The 13,586-nt window shown below is 38.7% G+C and overlaps 2 protein-coding genes across 2 annotated transcripts; both read right to left on the minus strand.

Annotated features, from left to right (window-relative positions):
- On the minus strand, positions 1-7,282 carry slc25a17 (solute carrier family 25 member 17). The gene is made up of 9 exons (XM_022214514.2): positions 7,015-7,282; positions 6,469-6,529; positions 6,319-6,385; positions 5,226-5,377; positions 4,850-4,966; positions 2,509-2,657; positions 2,141-2,236; positions 1,912-1,997; positions 1-810 (listed from the first exon to the last, which is right to left on the minus strand). Exons 1-9 carry the CDS (start codon positions 7,075-7,077, stop codon positions 657-659), a joined length of 945 nt encoding a protein of 314 aa, XP_022070206.1. The 5' UTR covers positions 7,078-7,282; the 3' UTR covers positions 1-656.
- Positions 7,283-8,959: 1,677 nt separating this feature from the next.
- rpusd1 (RNA pseudouridine synthase domain containing 1) lies at positions 8,960-12,784 on the minus strand. Its single transcript, XM_022214515.2, has 6 exons — positions 12,645-12,784; positions 11,058-11,279; positions 10,839-10,962; positions 10,583-10,685; positions 10,329-10,430; positions 8,960-9,890 (listed from the first exon to the last, which is right to left on the minus strand). The coding sequence occupies exons 2-6, from the start codon at positions 11,246-11,248 to the stop codon at positions 9,487-9,489; spliced, it is 924 nt and encodes a 307-aa protein (XP_022070207.1). The 5' UTR covers positions 11,249-11,279; positions 12,645-12,784; the 3' UTR covers positions 8,960-9,486.
- Between the last annotated feature and the right edge of the window lie 802 nt (positions 12,785-13,586).

Here is a 13,586-nt window from a genome sequence, read left to right on the forward strand (position 1 = left end):
TTCATGAGTAGAATGCTTTATTGGACGGAATATTTGCAATATGAGGTCACCATTAAAGATTCACTGACTACGTTTATATGCCATCAATATTCGGGTTAAGGTCAATATTTCGGTTCTGAAACATTTGGAATAACCCGTTTACATGCCTAAACAGACAGTTACTCCTGTTGTGTGACGCTGTGCTGACGCTGTGTGGGTTTCGCCATGTCTGTTTACCTCTCCTTGTGTATTTCCGGTGGGTCGCGTGGCATACAAGTAGTTGCCGTACTCAAAAGACCAAGATTCCTTTCGGATGAAACATGCGCAGAACGCAAATTAATATTTCTTTCTATGGGGATATTCCGATGCACGTTTATATGACGAGATATTCGGGTTAGAAAAGGAGTAACCCAGGGGTCTTATTCAGGTTTTTAAAAACCGGAATATGAGCATAATCGGGTTTTTGCGGGTGTTTACATGGCCGTACGCAACCGGGTTATTGCTAATATTCCGGTTATGAAAGGGTTTTTGACTGCATGTAAACGTAGTGACTGTTTGGAAGAGAGTGACAGGTTTGCAGAGAATTGAAGCCTGTATCATGGGGTTAGCAGTGATTTTTACAGTTCTTCAGTGCTTTAATGCTCTCAAGTGTCTTGGGTTATATAATGTTTTGCCAGCTAATGCTTCTTGTAGTGGTTGCTGTTCAGTCCCATGGCTCTGAAGGTACAGGCGGCAATCTTCTCATAGAGAAGAAACATGAGGGCAGCAGTCAGCACCGTCTGCAGCAGCTTGGCCTCCAGGCCTTTAAACAGACCCAACACGCCGTACCTCCTATAGCAGAAAATCAGGATCAGAACATCAAAACTGTGTTAAATAGTCATGTGAATCTCAGGAAGTGTAGTTTAGTTTAGAGTAAGCAAAAGAGTAAAAGCTTGTTGGTACAAATTAATGTAGATTACATGTTACAATATTTAAACTTATGTTATCCTTCAGAGCATCACATCAGTGGATTTTAATACCAGAGTCACTTTGACAGTCCTCATTTTATTGTGTATTTAAGCATTTTTAAGAAATAAGTCATTGGATTGATTATTGACAATGATGCTGTGTTCTTCCAACTTTAACAAGATTACGCTCATAATATATTAGTTTTTTCAGATGTATTCTAGTGTTTCCCCCTTTATGAACTGCCCATGTTTATTTGTATTGGAGATGCTTTTATTAGAATATAGGTTGAATTAACTAATGCACATAGAAAAGATAATGAAATGCATAATCAAGGGTGCGATTCTACATGTACATATGTGGCCATTGATGTAATTAATATAATGGCTAAAAATTGATTTTTAAATGAATTCCTCAAGTTTCAGTCTCTAGTTAATTGGATGTAACCAGGGAAGATTAATGGATTCAGAAAAGTGCAATGGTTTCTTTGATAGCAACATGGACATACAGCATTTACACATTCCAACATGAGATTTTCAAATAAAAAATACATCGCTGGTTAGATGAATAATAGAGATGCATTCATACAGACATAAAGTCACATTGACTAATTGTACTCTATGTTACTGTATGTGTCTTTTTAAATATACAGCACGGTTTGAGAGACAATACAGAGATATGCTCTGTTATGAGTGGTTCAAATTAAAAGATTCAATTTGGTAGTTGTCATCCCCGTTACCCAAAGGCACACTGATTCGGATAAATATATGCCCAAACCAGATTTGGCTGCTAGCCAAAGTTAGCTTGCCACTCGTTTTTTCAAATTTGATACCTTGTAATTTGCATGCTAAAAGCACTCTAAGTCAAATGAATGCTCGGACATTGCATTATGCACTATATCTAAATAGAGCTTAAATTGAGCCAAACAATTAGACAATTACAATCAAATATGAAAACTCAACATGCAGGTTGTGTGTATATACTCACCTCGCCCTATTGAGCAGCAGACACTTGACAGCCCTGAGACCGGACAGTAGCTTTGACTTCTCTGTTGATGTGTTGAACTGACCAAACTGTGGTAAATTTAAAAATGTATGAAAAACATTAAAATAGGGTTACAGCATTTGCATACAAATTTATACAGTGCATGCACATAAATGTATTCATCTAAATTTTAAGACATGTGAACAACACATGACAAAGACACAAAACCTACCCTGAGAACTGACTGTATCGTCTGCAGTGGGTACGTAACAGTGGTGGCAACAGCTTTGGCAACAGCACCAATCAAGAAGACCTCCAGAGATGACAGCTTTGAAGAGACAGAAGAAAACCTAGCACATTTTGTTCTGGCAAAAATCCTGAGATGTGGTTCCAAGTCTTTGGCAGACTGCAAAAATGTCAAAGTGCATGCAGTGTGAAATAGAGCAGGTGCACATGTGGAGGCTAACCTCTAACCTCTCCCTAATCCACACAAAAAGTCATGTGAACAGAATTACCAAGTGTCGGCATATCGAGTGTCTTTTCATCCAGATAATGTCTACATACTCTTACAGCTCTCTCACCTCTCTGTTTCTCACTCACCTCTCTAGGGACTCCTTTTCTTAGCTGCCTCTTCAGGCCTTCGTAAATCATGAACTGGATGGCAGGATTCAGCACCAGCAGCAGGGATGGGAAGGTCCCGTTCCACAGTGCTCCCACACCCTCATCACGGATGATCTGCACAAATGCATCTGCATAAACAAAAAATAAAATAACTTTAAAAAAAGAAAATGAAGGAGATCAGATGATATGGGCATCCAAGTATTGCTTGCTATTAAATAATATATTACTGCATCTGTCATAGATAAACACTACCATTCAAAAGTTTGGGGTCACTTAGAAATGTCCTTATTTTTTGAAAGAAAAATATATTTTTTAAATGCAGATAACATTAAATGAATCATACACACGTGGACAAAATTGTTGGTACCCCTCAGTTAAAGAAGGAAAAACCCACAATTCTCACTGAAATCACTTGAAACTCACAAAAGTAACAATAAATAAAAATTATTGAAAATTCAATAGTCAAAATCAGCCATCACTTTTGAATTGTTGATTAACATAATTATTTAAAAAAACAAACTAATGAAATAGGGTTGGACAAAAATGATGGTACCCATAACTTAATATTTTGTTGCACAACCTTTTGAGGCAATCACTGCAATTAAACGATTTCTGTATTTGTCAATGAGCGTTCTGCAGCTGCCAACAGGTATTTTGGCCCACTCCTCATGAGCAAACAGCTCCAGTTGTCTCAGGTTTGATGGGTGTCTTCTCCAAATGGCATGTTTCAGCTCCTTCCACATATGTTCAATGGGATTCAGATCTGGGCTCATAGAAGGCCACTTTAGAATAGTCCAACGCTTTTCTCTCAGCCATTCTTGGGTGTTTTTGGCTGTGTGTTTTGGATCGTTGTCCTGTTGGAAGACCCATGACCTGCGACTGAGACCAAGCTTTCTGACACTAGGCAGCACATTTCTCTCCAGAATGCCTTGATAGTCTTCAGATTTCATCGTACCTTGCACACTTTCAAGACACCCTGTGCCAGATGCAGCAAAGCAGCCCCAAAACATTACTGAGCCTCCTCCATGTTTCACCGTAGGGACAGTGTTCTTTTCTTCGTATGCTTGGTTTTTGAGTCTATGAACATAGAGTTGATGTGCCTTACCAAAAAGCTCCAGTTTGGTCTCATCTGTCCAAAGGACATTCTCCCAGAAGCTTTGTGGCTTGTCAACATGCATTTTTGCAAATTCCAGTCTCGCTTTTTTATGAGTTTTTTTCAGCAGTGGTGTCCTCCTTGGTCGTCTCCCATGAAGTCCACTTTGGCTCAAACAACGACGAATGGTGCGATCTGACACTGATGTACCTTGGCCTTGGAGTTCACCTTTAATTTCTTTGGAGGTTGCTCTGGGCTCTTTGGATACAATTCCAACGATCCGTCTCTTCAATTTGTCATCAATTTTCCTCTTGCGGCCACGTCCAGGGAGGTTGGCTACTGTCCCGTGGGTCTTGAACTTCTGAATAATATGAGCCACTGTTGTCACAGGAACTTCAAGCTGTTTAGAGATGGTCTTATAGCCTTTACCTTTAAGATGTTTGTCTATAATTTTTTTTCGGATGTCCTGGGACAATTCTCTCCTTCGCTTTCTGTTGTCCATGTTCAGTGTGGTACACACCTTTTCACCAAACAGCAGGGTGACTACTTGTCTCCCTTTAAATAGGCAGACTGACTGATTATGAGTTTGGAAACACCTGTGATGTCAATTAAATGACACACCTGAGTTAATCATGTCACTCTGGTCAAATAGTTTTCAATCTTTTATAGAGGTACCATCATTTTTGTCCAGCCCTATTTCATTAGTTTGTTTTTTTAAATAATTATGTTAATCAACAATTCAAAAGTAATGGCTGTTTTTGATTATTTAATTTTCAATAAATTTTTATTTATTGTTACTTTTGTGAGTTTCAAGTGATTTCAGTGAGAATTGTGGGTTTTTCCTTCTTTAACTGAGGGGTACCAACAATTTTGTCCACATGTGTATATCCAGTCTAGACGTTGTTAATGTGGTAAATGACTATTCTAGCTGAAAACGACTGATTTTTAATGAAATATCTACATAGGGGTACAGAGGAACATTTCCAGTAACCATCACTCCAGTGTTCTAATGCTACACTGTGTTAGATAATAGTGTTGAAAGGCTAACTGATGATTAGAAAACCCCTGTGCAATTATGTTAGCGCATGAAAAAAGGTGTAAATTTTCATGGAAGACATGAAATTGTCTGTGTGACCCCAAACCTTTGAATGCTCGTGTATGTGCAAATATGTGAGTAAGTATCAATAAAAATATAGACAAAAGCTAATCTAGATAATGTCCAATTACCAAGAGTGCCAGAGTAGTTGGTGGGCCGGATGTCTGCATTGCGAAAGTTGGAGCCCTGAAGCTTCAGTCTGGTATTGACCACCCACAGAGGGGTGGTCACTAATACATTCACAATACCTGAAGTGACAAGGAGGCAAGTGAAAATCAATGGTGGCTATTTTTAACATTTGCACATCTTGTGGCATTCACAAGGAAATGTGGAAGACAAAATTAAGATGTTAAAATGCTAAAATGGCAAGATAATGCGATATACTGTCTTAGGATGCTCAGTCATTGGAAAAGAAATGTCGGAGTTAAATCTCAAATTAGATAAATTTTCTTGTCCTGACTAAGTAACACAAAGTGTGTTTAATTATCTGGACAGTGATGTTCTCACCTGCAGCGATGCCTGTGATTAAGTCAGTTCTGGGTGTTGACTGTTTTCCCTTCTGCCAGCTGGCCTTTAGGCAGTGGAAACAGTAGAAGTAGACAAAGTTGGAGCAGCAGAGGCTGCAGATGACCGGGAACCATCCTCTGTAAGGAGCAAGTCTGAAGGGGGGCAACAAACACAGGAACACAGCTTAAAGCCCTTCCCCTGCTCGCTACACTCTATTATGATTTGTGAGTGAAAAATATATAATTTGTAATGTATAACTTTGACAACTACTTCAACAGAACAGGCCTAAAATGTGTCTGCACTGATGAATAATAATAAGTGGTCCAAAAAAAGAAAAATGATTAAACAAACAAAGGTTCCGTTGCACCAACAAAAATGTATTTATTCTAAGATGTGTTCTAATCAGGATTAAGCAAAACTAGGTTTAAAATTAGTAAATCATGATTTAAATGTAAGCAGAGCTTCATTCCCCTAAACACTTTGCTGACAGTAGAGCTGTGTTTGGCCAAAGAGATCCTTGTCCATGCACTGGAAACATCCAGTGGTACAAAATCTCAGGGCCAACATGAGTTGCAGCATTAATGGTACAGCTGTATTCCTTCCACTTCCATGTTTACCAAGTGATCCATTTATCCTGCAGCTCCTTAACAGTTTTCTTGCTTAATTGATATCATGAGAGAAATTCAGCAGCATCATAAAACTCAATTGGTTTGAGTCTGTTCCCTGACTTTCTTCGAGAACCTTCAGTATTTTTTGCTCAATTTACTCCACAAAGTAACAACTTCAAGTCTAAGGTTAAAGGTAATACTGGATCACATGTTAAATTGGGGTTCAATGTTTTGGAGCAAAAGAATACTATTTAATCTAGGTTTAGAATAAAAACTAAATTGAACTTAAAAGAGAGATTTGTTTGGAAAATGGGTCAACACAATTTAGTGTTAAACCATGACTTAATGACACAATTAATGACGTAATATTTCTGGTGCAACCCAATATTATTTCCAAATTCCCAGCAAACACAAGCAAAAACACACGCTCTGACATGCATCTGCCAGGAAACACATTAAATCAGCAATTTCTTCATTTCACTTACAGCCCTTCCTCTTTGACAATTTCTGCCAGGATGGATGGAGTTGATTTTGCCTTCCTGTTCTCATCCACTGAATGCAAACGCAGGAGAAGCTGTTTCAGGCAAATACATTACACTGATTTCTTAAACTACTGCTACTAAAACTTGTCTTACCTTGAAGTCTTAGTCTGGCAGTATCAAGAGGGAAGAACACTGTCATTGCAGTCACACTTCCCTAAAAAAAGGTTAGTCAGAATTCACTGGAAAGACCAAGCCTTTATATGCACTTTTGCACTTTTTTTCCATATACAAAACAACCAAAATCAAACTTACATGTGTATGTGTGTGTGTGTGTGTGTGTGTGTGTGTGTGTGTGTGTGTGTGTGTGTGTGTGTGTGTGTGTGTGTGTGTGAGAGAGAGAGAGAGAGAGAGAGAGAGAGAGAGAGAGAGAGAGAGAGAGAGAGAGAGAGAGACAGAGAGACAGAGACTCCATTATTGCCTTATTGAAAGGTTGAAGCTAACATTTCACACTGTTCAAGCAGGTATTTTAAGCAGCATCTGGTCAATTATGTTCAAAACACGAGTGCACGATCAATTTTGGACTAACTTTCTCTTGATAGGTACAAACACTGACACGAGAACTATTGTTATAGCTACGGCCGTTTATATAGTTTCACTATTCTTTTGCAGAAACAAGTAGTGACAGTGAAACTAACTTACCACTGCTCCTGATACAGCATGAACCAAGCTCTCATACGAAAAAACCTCGGAGGCCATTGTCATTGTTATTTTTGTGTGTGTGTCCGAGATATTGCGCGACAAGAATAAAATCCCTTCTTTCTCATGAAAACAGTGTGTTTTTTTGCCCTTCTTCTCTCGTTTCTCCTGTCTGCTACTGTCAGCTGTTTGGGTTTTTAAGCCCTCGCTTCCTTGTGGATTGTGGCTTTCTGCCGCTAAGGCATCATGGGTAATGTAGTTGTTTTCACACAACACCATTGACTTTATAATAAAGATGGACGTACAACACTGGCGATAGTTTGAGCTTTAAATCCACTTTCAGTTCAGCAATCAAAATGTGTTTTAATTTTTGCAGTTCCTTACTGTTCAACATTTTTGGCATATTTACAGGATCAGCACATGCAGTAATTCTGGGAGGAGGTTCATATAAAACTTAAAAATAACAAAATGGTTTAAAACAATACATAATGTCACTTTCAGATTGATTTTTCTTATATATGCATTTTTTAAGCTGCAAAACTGTTATCCCACACCTTCACACTGCGATTCATGCTTTGCATTTTTCTCCCTCTCGCTTCATTCTGCTTTTTTTCATTCTCCTCGAGGTTTAGCAGTAATGTTGGGCAGAGAAGAATTTAAATTAATTTTCAGTTCAGCATTCAAAATGTTTTTTTTAATTCTTGCAGTTCTTTACTATTTAACATTTTTAGAATATTTACAGGCTCAACATAAGTAATAGTTCTGGGAGGAGGTTCTTACAGAATTTAAAAATAATAAAATGCTTTAAAATAATACATAGTTACTTTAAGATTGATTTTTCTTATATATGCACCTTTCTGTGCCTTTAATTTTTTTTGCATTGTTTGTAATCTGTACAACTGTTATTCCACACCTTCACACCGTGATTCATGCTTTGCATTTTTCTCCCTCTCATTTCATTCTGCTTTTATTCCATTCTCCTACAGGTATAGCAGTCATATTGGGCAGAAAAGAATCTTGGTCCTCCCCAGAAAATCTATTTTTTAATTTTTTGCAGATGTCCAGTCATGTCACTTTCATTTATATCTCACTACATAATTGTTGTACGGTACAAGCAACAGCAACAATGCATCCATTGCAATAAAATGTGATGATAGTCAGTTTTCAGCACTCCCATGCTGGACATCTTAAAGACCCCTTAATGCATATGTAGAGGGTAATGCAGCATTAATTAGGCCTTTTTCAAAAAAGTTGGAACTTGGGCTGCAATATCAGGACATCGAACTGCAATGCAGAATTAAGTCACTTCACAGAATAATTGTGTAGCTTTTGAGGTGTATGTCGTTGCTACCTAATGTGATGCACTACAACAGGTAGCAGGGATGATGTGTGTGGCAAGCTAAGCAAAAACATCTCTCATGGGTAGTTTCACAAACACGTCTGCAAAACCAGTCTATTGCACTGAAGTGATGTTTTCGTGACTGCAGCAGCATGTAGCATCTGTTATCAGGAACAGTTGGTTCCCTCTTAAGCCTGACTACTTCTATATTTTGAGGGCAGCCTGTTGTTGAGAGATAAACTGCGGATACAGTATGATTCAAACTGCTGTTATTGTGCTCTAAATGATATTTAGTGCTCTGGAATTGTCCCTGCATCCCTGCTCCTGATTGATATTTAAGCAGACTTACCATAAATTCATTTGGAGAGCTTCTTCATCTTGTGATGTAGTTTTTGACAAGAAATTGACAAACCAGCAGCTTCCAAATGCAGCTATATGCAGCCTAAAATCTTTGATTCCATATATTTATGCTACATTCAACCTATTGCACTTCTCTATAAATAACCAACAACAATAATACTAAACTAAGATTTAAATAAATGCTTTTTCACATCAGTTGGCATATTTCAAAGCTGTAAAATTGTCCTCAAGCATAAAAAAGACTAAAAGGGGAATTAACATTTTAATAGACACAGTAAGTTAGGAAGGAAAAATATGCTTCTATATGGGGTTTCATGTACATCAGTGCCATGCAGCACACATGGACTTAGCGACACAGAGCACAACAACTGCTGCTGTTCACATCAGAGGCAAATATGTCACAAATTTGGCACATTAACCTAAAATTATTTGCAGACACGTTTTGTTAAGTTGCTAATTAAAAGCTCTCGGGAGAATTAGAGAAATGACATAAACTGAACATCTGACTTGTTAACATGACTTGAAGCAAGGCACTTATTCCTTAGCTGTTGCAAGGGAGTTGCTCAGTGGCAAAGTATAAATAAGTGTTTGTAGAGTCACAAGTAATATCCTCACATATGACTTTGAGAGGAATTGTGAAGGAATTAAGGTGCGAACCCATTTCCTTACACTTAAATGTACCAAACGTGGTAACAGAGAGTGTGCATGCTGAACAGGGCTTGAATGAATAGACAGCTAAAATAAATAAGTAAATAACACAAAAAATAAAAAAGCCATCAGTCTCCAGCCCATTCGGTCAGCCACTCCTGGCACTGCCTCCTTTGCTCATCACTCTCCTCCTCAGTCCTCTGCTTTTTGCTTTGTTTCCTCCTCTCCACCTCTCTCTTTCTCTCCTCCTCTTTACTCTTCCTGTCCTGCTCCACCCTGCGCTCCAGCAGACTCTCCACAGTAGCCGTCAGTGTTCGTAATGAGCGCTCTGGGACCCACTTGGGATCTGTTGAGGGGACAAAGGGGTCTCCTGCAGTGACGTGCAGGGGCTGGAGTTCCAGGGGAATGTGGAGGAGGTGAGCGTGCAGCATCATGCGGTACGGAGCATCGTCTGTTCCCGAGCTGTAGGTAAAGTCACCAACGATGGGGTGACTTATAGCGCTGCAGTGGACCCTTAACTGGTGGGTTCGGCCTGAGAAAACCCGCCAGAGAGAGAGACGGAGCAGACGTTTCACAACTGTGACAGCACTTTCATGAAATAAATGAAGTACCTAGAGGTCTAGATAATCCCCTACAGTCCCTTGATTGTAAGCATGAATTTGTTAGCAAACAGAGCAAGATGCTACATTTGTGTAACTCTTTATTAAACAGTGATGGATAATTCATCTATCAGATTCATGTTACTATACTTTTTTGGCTTATTTTGATAGATGAATTCCAAACCAAATAGGTTAAATTGTTCAGGAAATGAAGTGTCTTTAGTACTGATTACTGATTGTTAATAAAAAAATCTCATGGTGAAAAATAGTCAGTGCAATAAGTTTCTTTTCATCGCAGTATAAATATTTCATCGTGAAAAGAGAAATTCTTAATTTTTCTAATGTAAAAGTAACCAAATGAGGGCACTTACCAGTAAGTGGCTGCAGAAGCACCTTAGTGACAGGATCTCCATCATACATCCCATATTCCAGCACTATCAGTTCAGTTTGGCAAGGCTTAGGGTTCACACAACCTGAGGAGAGAAGGATGGGAAAGATGAGCACATTTAAGTTTATTGGCAGAATGAAAAATGATTTAATACATTTCACAGATTGTTATCCAATTCTAAAATGTAAAGTATTGCAGTTTACTGAAGTGCCACCAAAGAAGGGCAAACCAGTGTACCTTCTGTTCCCTCAATACACATCATGTGTGTTTTTCCCTCTGTGGAGTTCTTGCCAATGGAGAAGTCCAGAGTTTGTGTCTCTTCTTCAACCCACCCACGTAGCTGGAAAGTAATATAAATAATTAAAACCCATTATTTGAGACATTTATATAAACACAGGTTAGAATAATGTTCATTACAGTGTCACATACAGATGGTATCATGAGAGATGATGGTAATAACACTGCTGCAGGTCACTGTGTTTGGGTTCCATACCAGAGCAAGGTAAACTTTGGTGACGGTGCGATCCTTGAAGCAGCAATAAGCCCGGCCGGCAGCAGCCTTATTGAGGGCAACACAAAGAGCCCCGCTGGTGGAGAAATCCAGCTGATGACAGAACCTGGAGAAGGAAGGTGGAAAAAAAAGATAATGAGACTACTGTTCTTTATGATGTATTTGAGTAGATTAATTGTGATTCTTCATTGTGATTCTGACCTAAATCCATAGTAGGTGCTAGGGTCTGCCAGCTGGGGGAAGTGGTGCCGAAGCTGTGCCTGCACAGTCTGTTTCTCGTACCACATCTTGCTGTCAATGCGGATGTCCCAATGTTTGTCCACCACAATGTAGTCCTCACTCTGGTACAGCACACACAGGCTCTCCAAGCTTGCAGGCTCTGTGGCCATCATGTGCAGCAATTAGCTGACAACTCATACAGGCCTGTAGGGACAATGTGGTTGTGTTGATATTTCTTGCACAAGGTTTAGAAAATTATCTGTCAAGCCACACCACAGTGGAAACAAAAGTTATCTTTTACATTTGTTGATTATCTGTTTCCTTTTTACATATTTACGTGAATTTGGAGGTAGGTTTGCAGCTTGATTTGAGTGGACTGTCATTAAATCTACTCAGTGTATGTGTGTGTTACATAATAATCCAAGAAAAGAGAACAAAAGGCTCCAGCTCCATCCAATGAGAGGCTACCACAGGTTAAATTTACAGAAGTATGTACTACCAATCAATTGAAAGGAACTCTTGTGTTTCTGTACGCTATTACAGCTGTCACATTTGTGCTTTTTGCTTACTTCCCTGAACTTTGTTACTCTCCATTTAGCACACAATATTAAACTTACTAAGGACCAATAAAATTTATTTTGCGCTTACAGTCGTAGCTTTTTTCCACCACAGTATCTTCGAGGTGTCTGTCAGTTGTTTGGTACCTAAAACTTGCACAGTATTTTATATGGTGTATAAGTCAAGCAAGCAATTAACTCTATTTTCTGTCACTTTGAGCAGCCTGGCAGGGGAGAAGCTTTGAATCTGAAATAAAGGTTTAAATTCTACAATATGGAAATACTACATTCATGCAAAACTCCTGTATTCAAAGTATTATTCTCAAAATACAACATACATAAGGTAGGAAAAGTATAAGAAATTACAATACCTCATGGCCTACTTCATACTGCTGTATGAAGCTGTTGGAGTAGAGCATGTTGTGTTACTATTGCTAATATGTTAATGTAAAGTTCAATTTATAACAACGTGTCATGTTTTATAAAATAACCAGATTGTTAAAAAATTGAATCTGGTATGTCACAAGTGCTGAAGAAATGCCGAGAGGTGAAAAGTAAAATACTGCTGTATGAAATGTAGTTCCAATGCTATTTCTAAAAGCATAAAGAGAAAATGCGCTTAGTTTTATAGCTGGAAATGCACCAACATAGACGAAAACAAAGTTTCCCAGCCTCAGCAACACTAGTTTAACTGTCTCACCGCAGTGCGTCAATTTGTTCCAGACTGTGAGTGGAACAGAACATTTTCGTGTCTCTAAATATAATAAACAAATTAAGGCTATAAATTGACACCACCACATTTGTGGCTGTTTCGGACCCTTGCTGGTTTTGTGGCAGCAAATTGTCATGAATGTGTTAAGTACAACAAATAATGTACTAACTAGTTAGCACCATTGGTGTGCTAGCTTCCCTGTGCTAACATCATAAGATAACTCGCTGTAGCTATCCAATACTGGGATTATTTGAGTAATATACCTAATTATGAATAGCTTCAGTTACCCAGAGAACTTACCTCTAATAGCGAGCCAAAACGAATATATGAAATATATTTTTTGGCAGATGTAAACAAAACCACAAGTGATACGGTAAACCGCGCAGGCGCAACTTTCTTCTTCTTCCAGTGTATTATGGCGGAATTTGTTCCGCCCGGTTCCAGTAAAGTGGACAGTCCACAGCGCCACCACATTACTGGAGGGTGTAACACAACGACATTGTTTATTTCTATTTCAAGAAGTAGAAAAGAGTTGTCTTGCGACTTAGTTGTGGAATACTCTTGAAATGTCTTCATCCAGCTAGCCTGCAATAAAAAATATAAATAGCAAATCCTTGTCTATGGAGGACAACAATAGGCCGTGTAGTGTACAGTCTGTGGAAATTTCTTAGAAGCAGAAAAAGAAGAATATTAACCACAAAAGAATTAGAAACATATGTTTAAGATCAGTCAACATTATCAGCTTTTTAAGTTTTATTCAAGGAAGCTATTCCAAACAAATGAATACTCCACATACTAACTTATTTATAAGTTTCATCCATCCATTATACACAGCTTTATCCTCAACTGGGTTGCAGGGGGCTGGAGTCTATCCCAGTTGACTTAAGGCGAAGGCAGGGGACACCCTGTACAGATCACCAGTCCATTGCAAGACTACATATACAGACAAACAATCACAGACAATTTAGAGGTAACAGTTATCTTCAGCATGTTTTTGGACTGTGGGAGGAAGCCAGAGTACCCAGAGAAATGCATGCACAGGGAGAACATGCAAACTCCATGCAGAAAGATCCCGGGAAGGCCAGGACGTGAACCGGGGATCTTCTAGCTGCAAGGTGAAAGTGCCAAGCACCATGCCACTGTGCAGCCCTATTTATAAATTTGACAAATAATAAATTAAATAAATGTAGGTTTCCAACCTTTTCACCCCAATATCCCTCAAAATAAAACAATTTACGCTAT

The sequence above is a fragment of the Acanthochromis polyacanthus genome, chromosome 21, assembly GCF_021347895.1.
Source record: "Acanthochromis polyacanthus isolate Apoly-LR-REF ecotype Palm Island chromosome 21, KAUST_Apoly_ChrSc, whole genome shotgun sequence".
NCBI lineage: Eukaryota > Metazoa > Chordata > Actinopteri > Pomacentridae > Acanthochromis > Acanthochromis polyacanthus.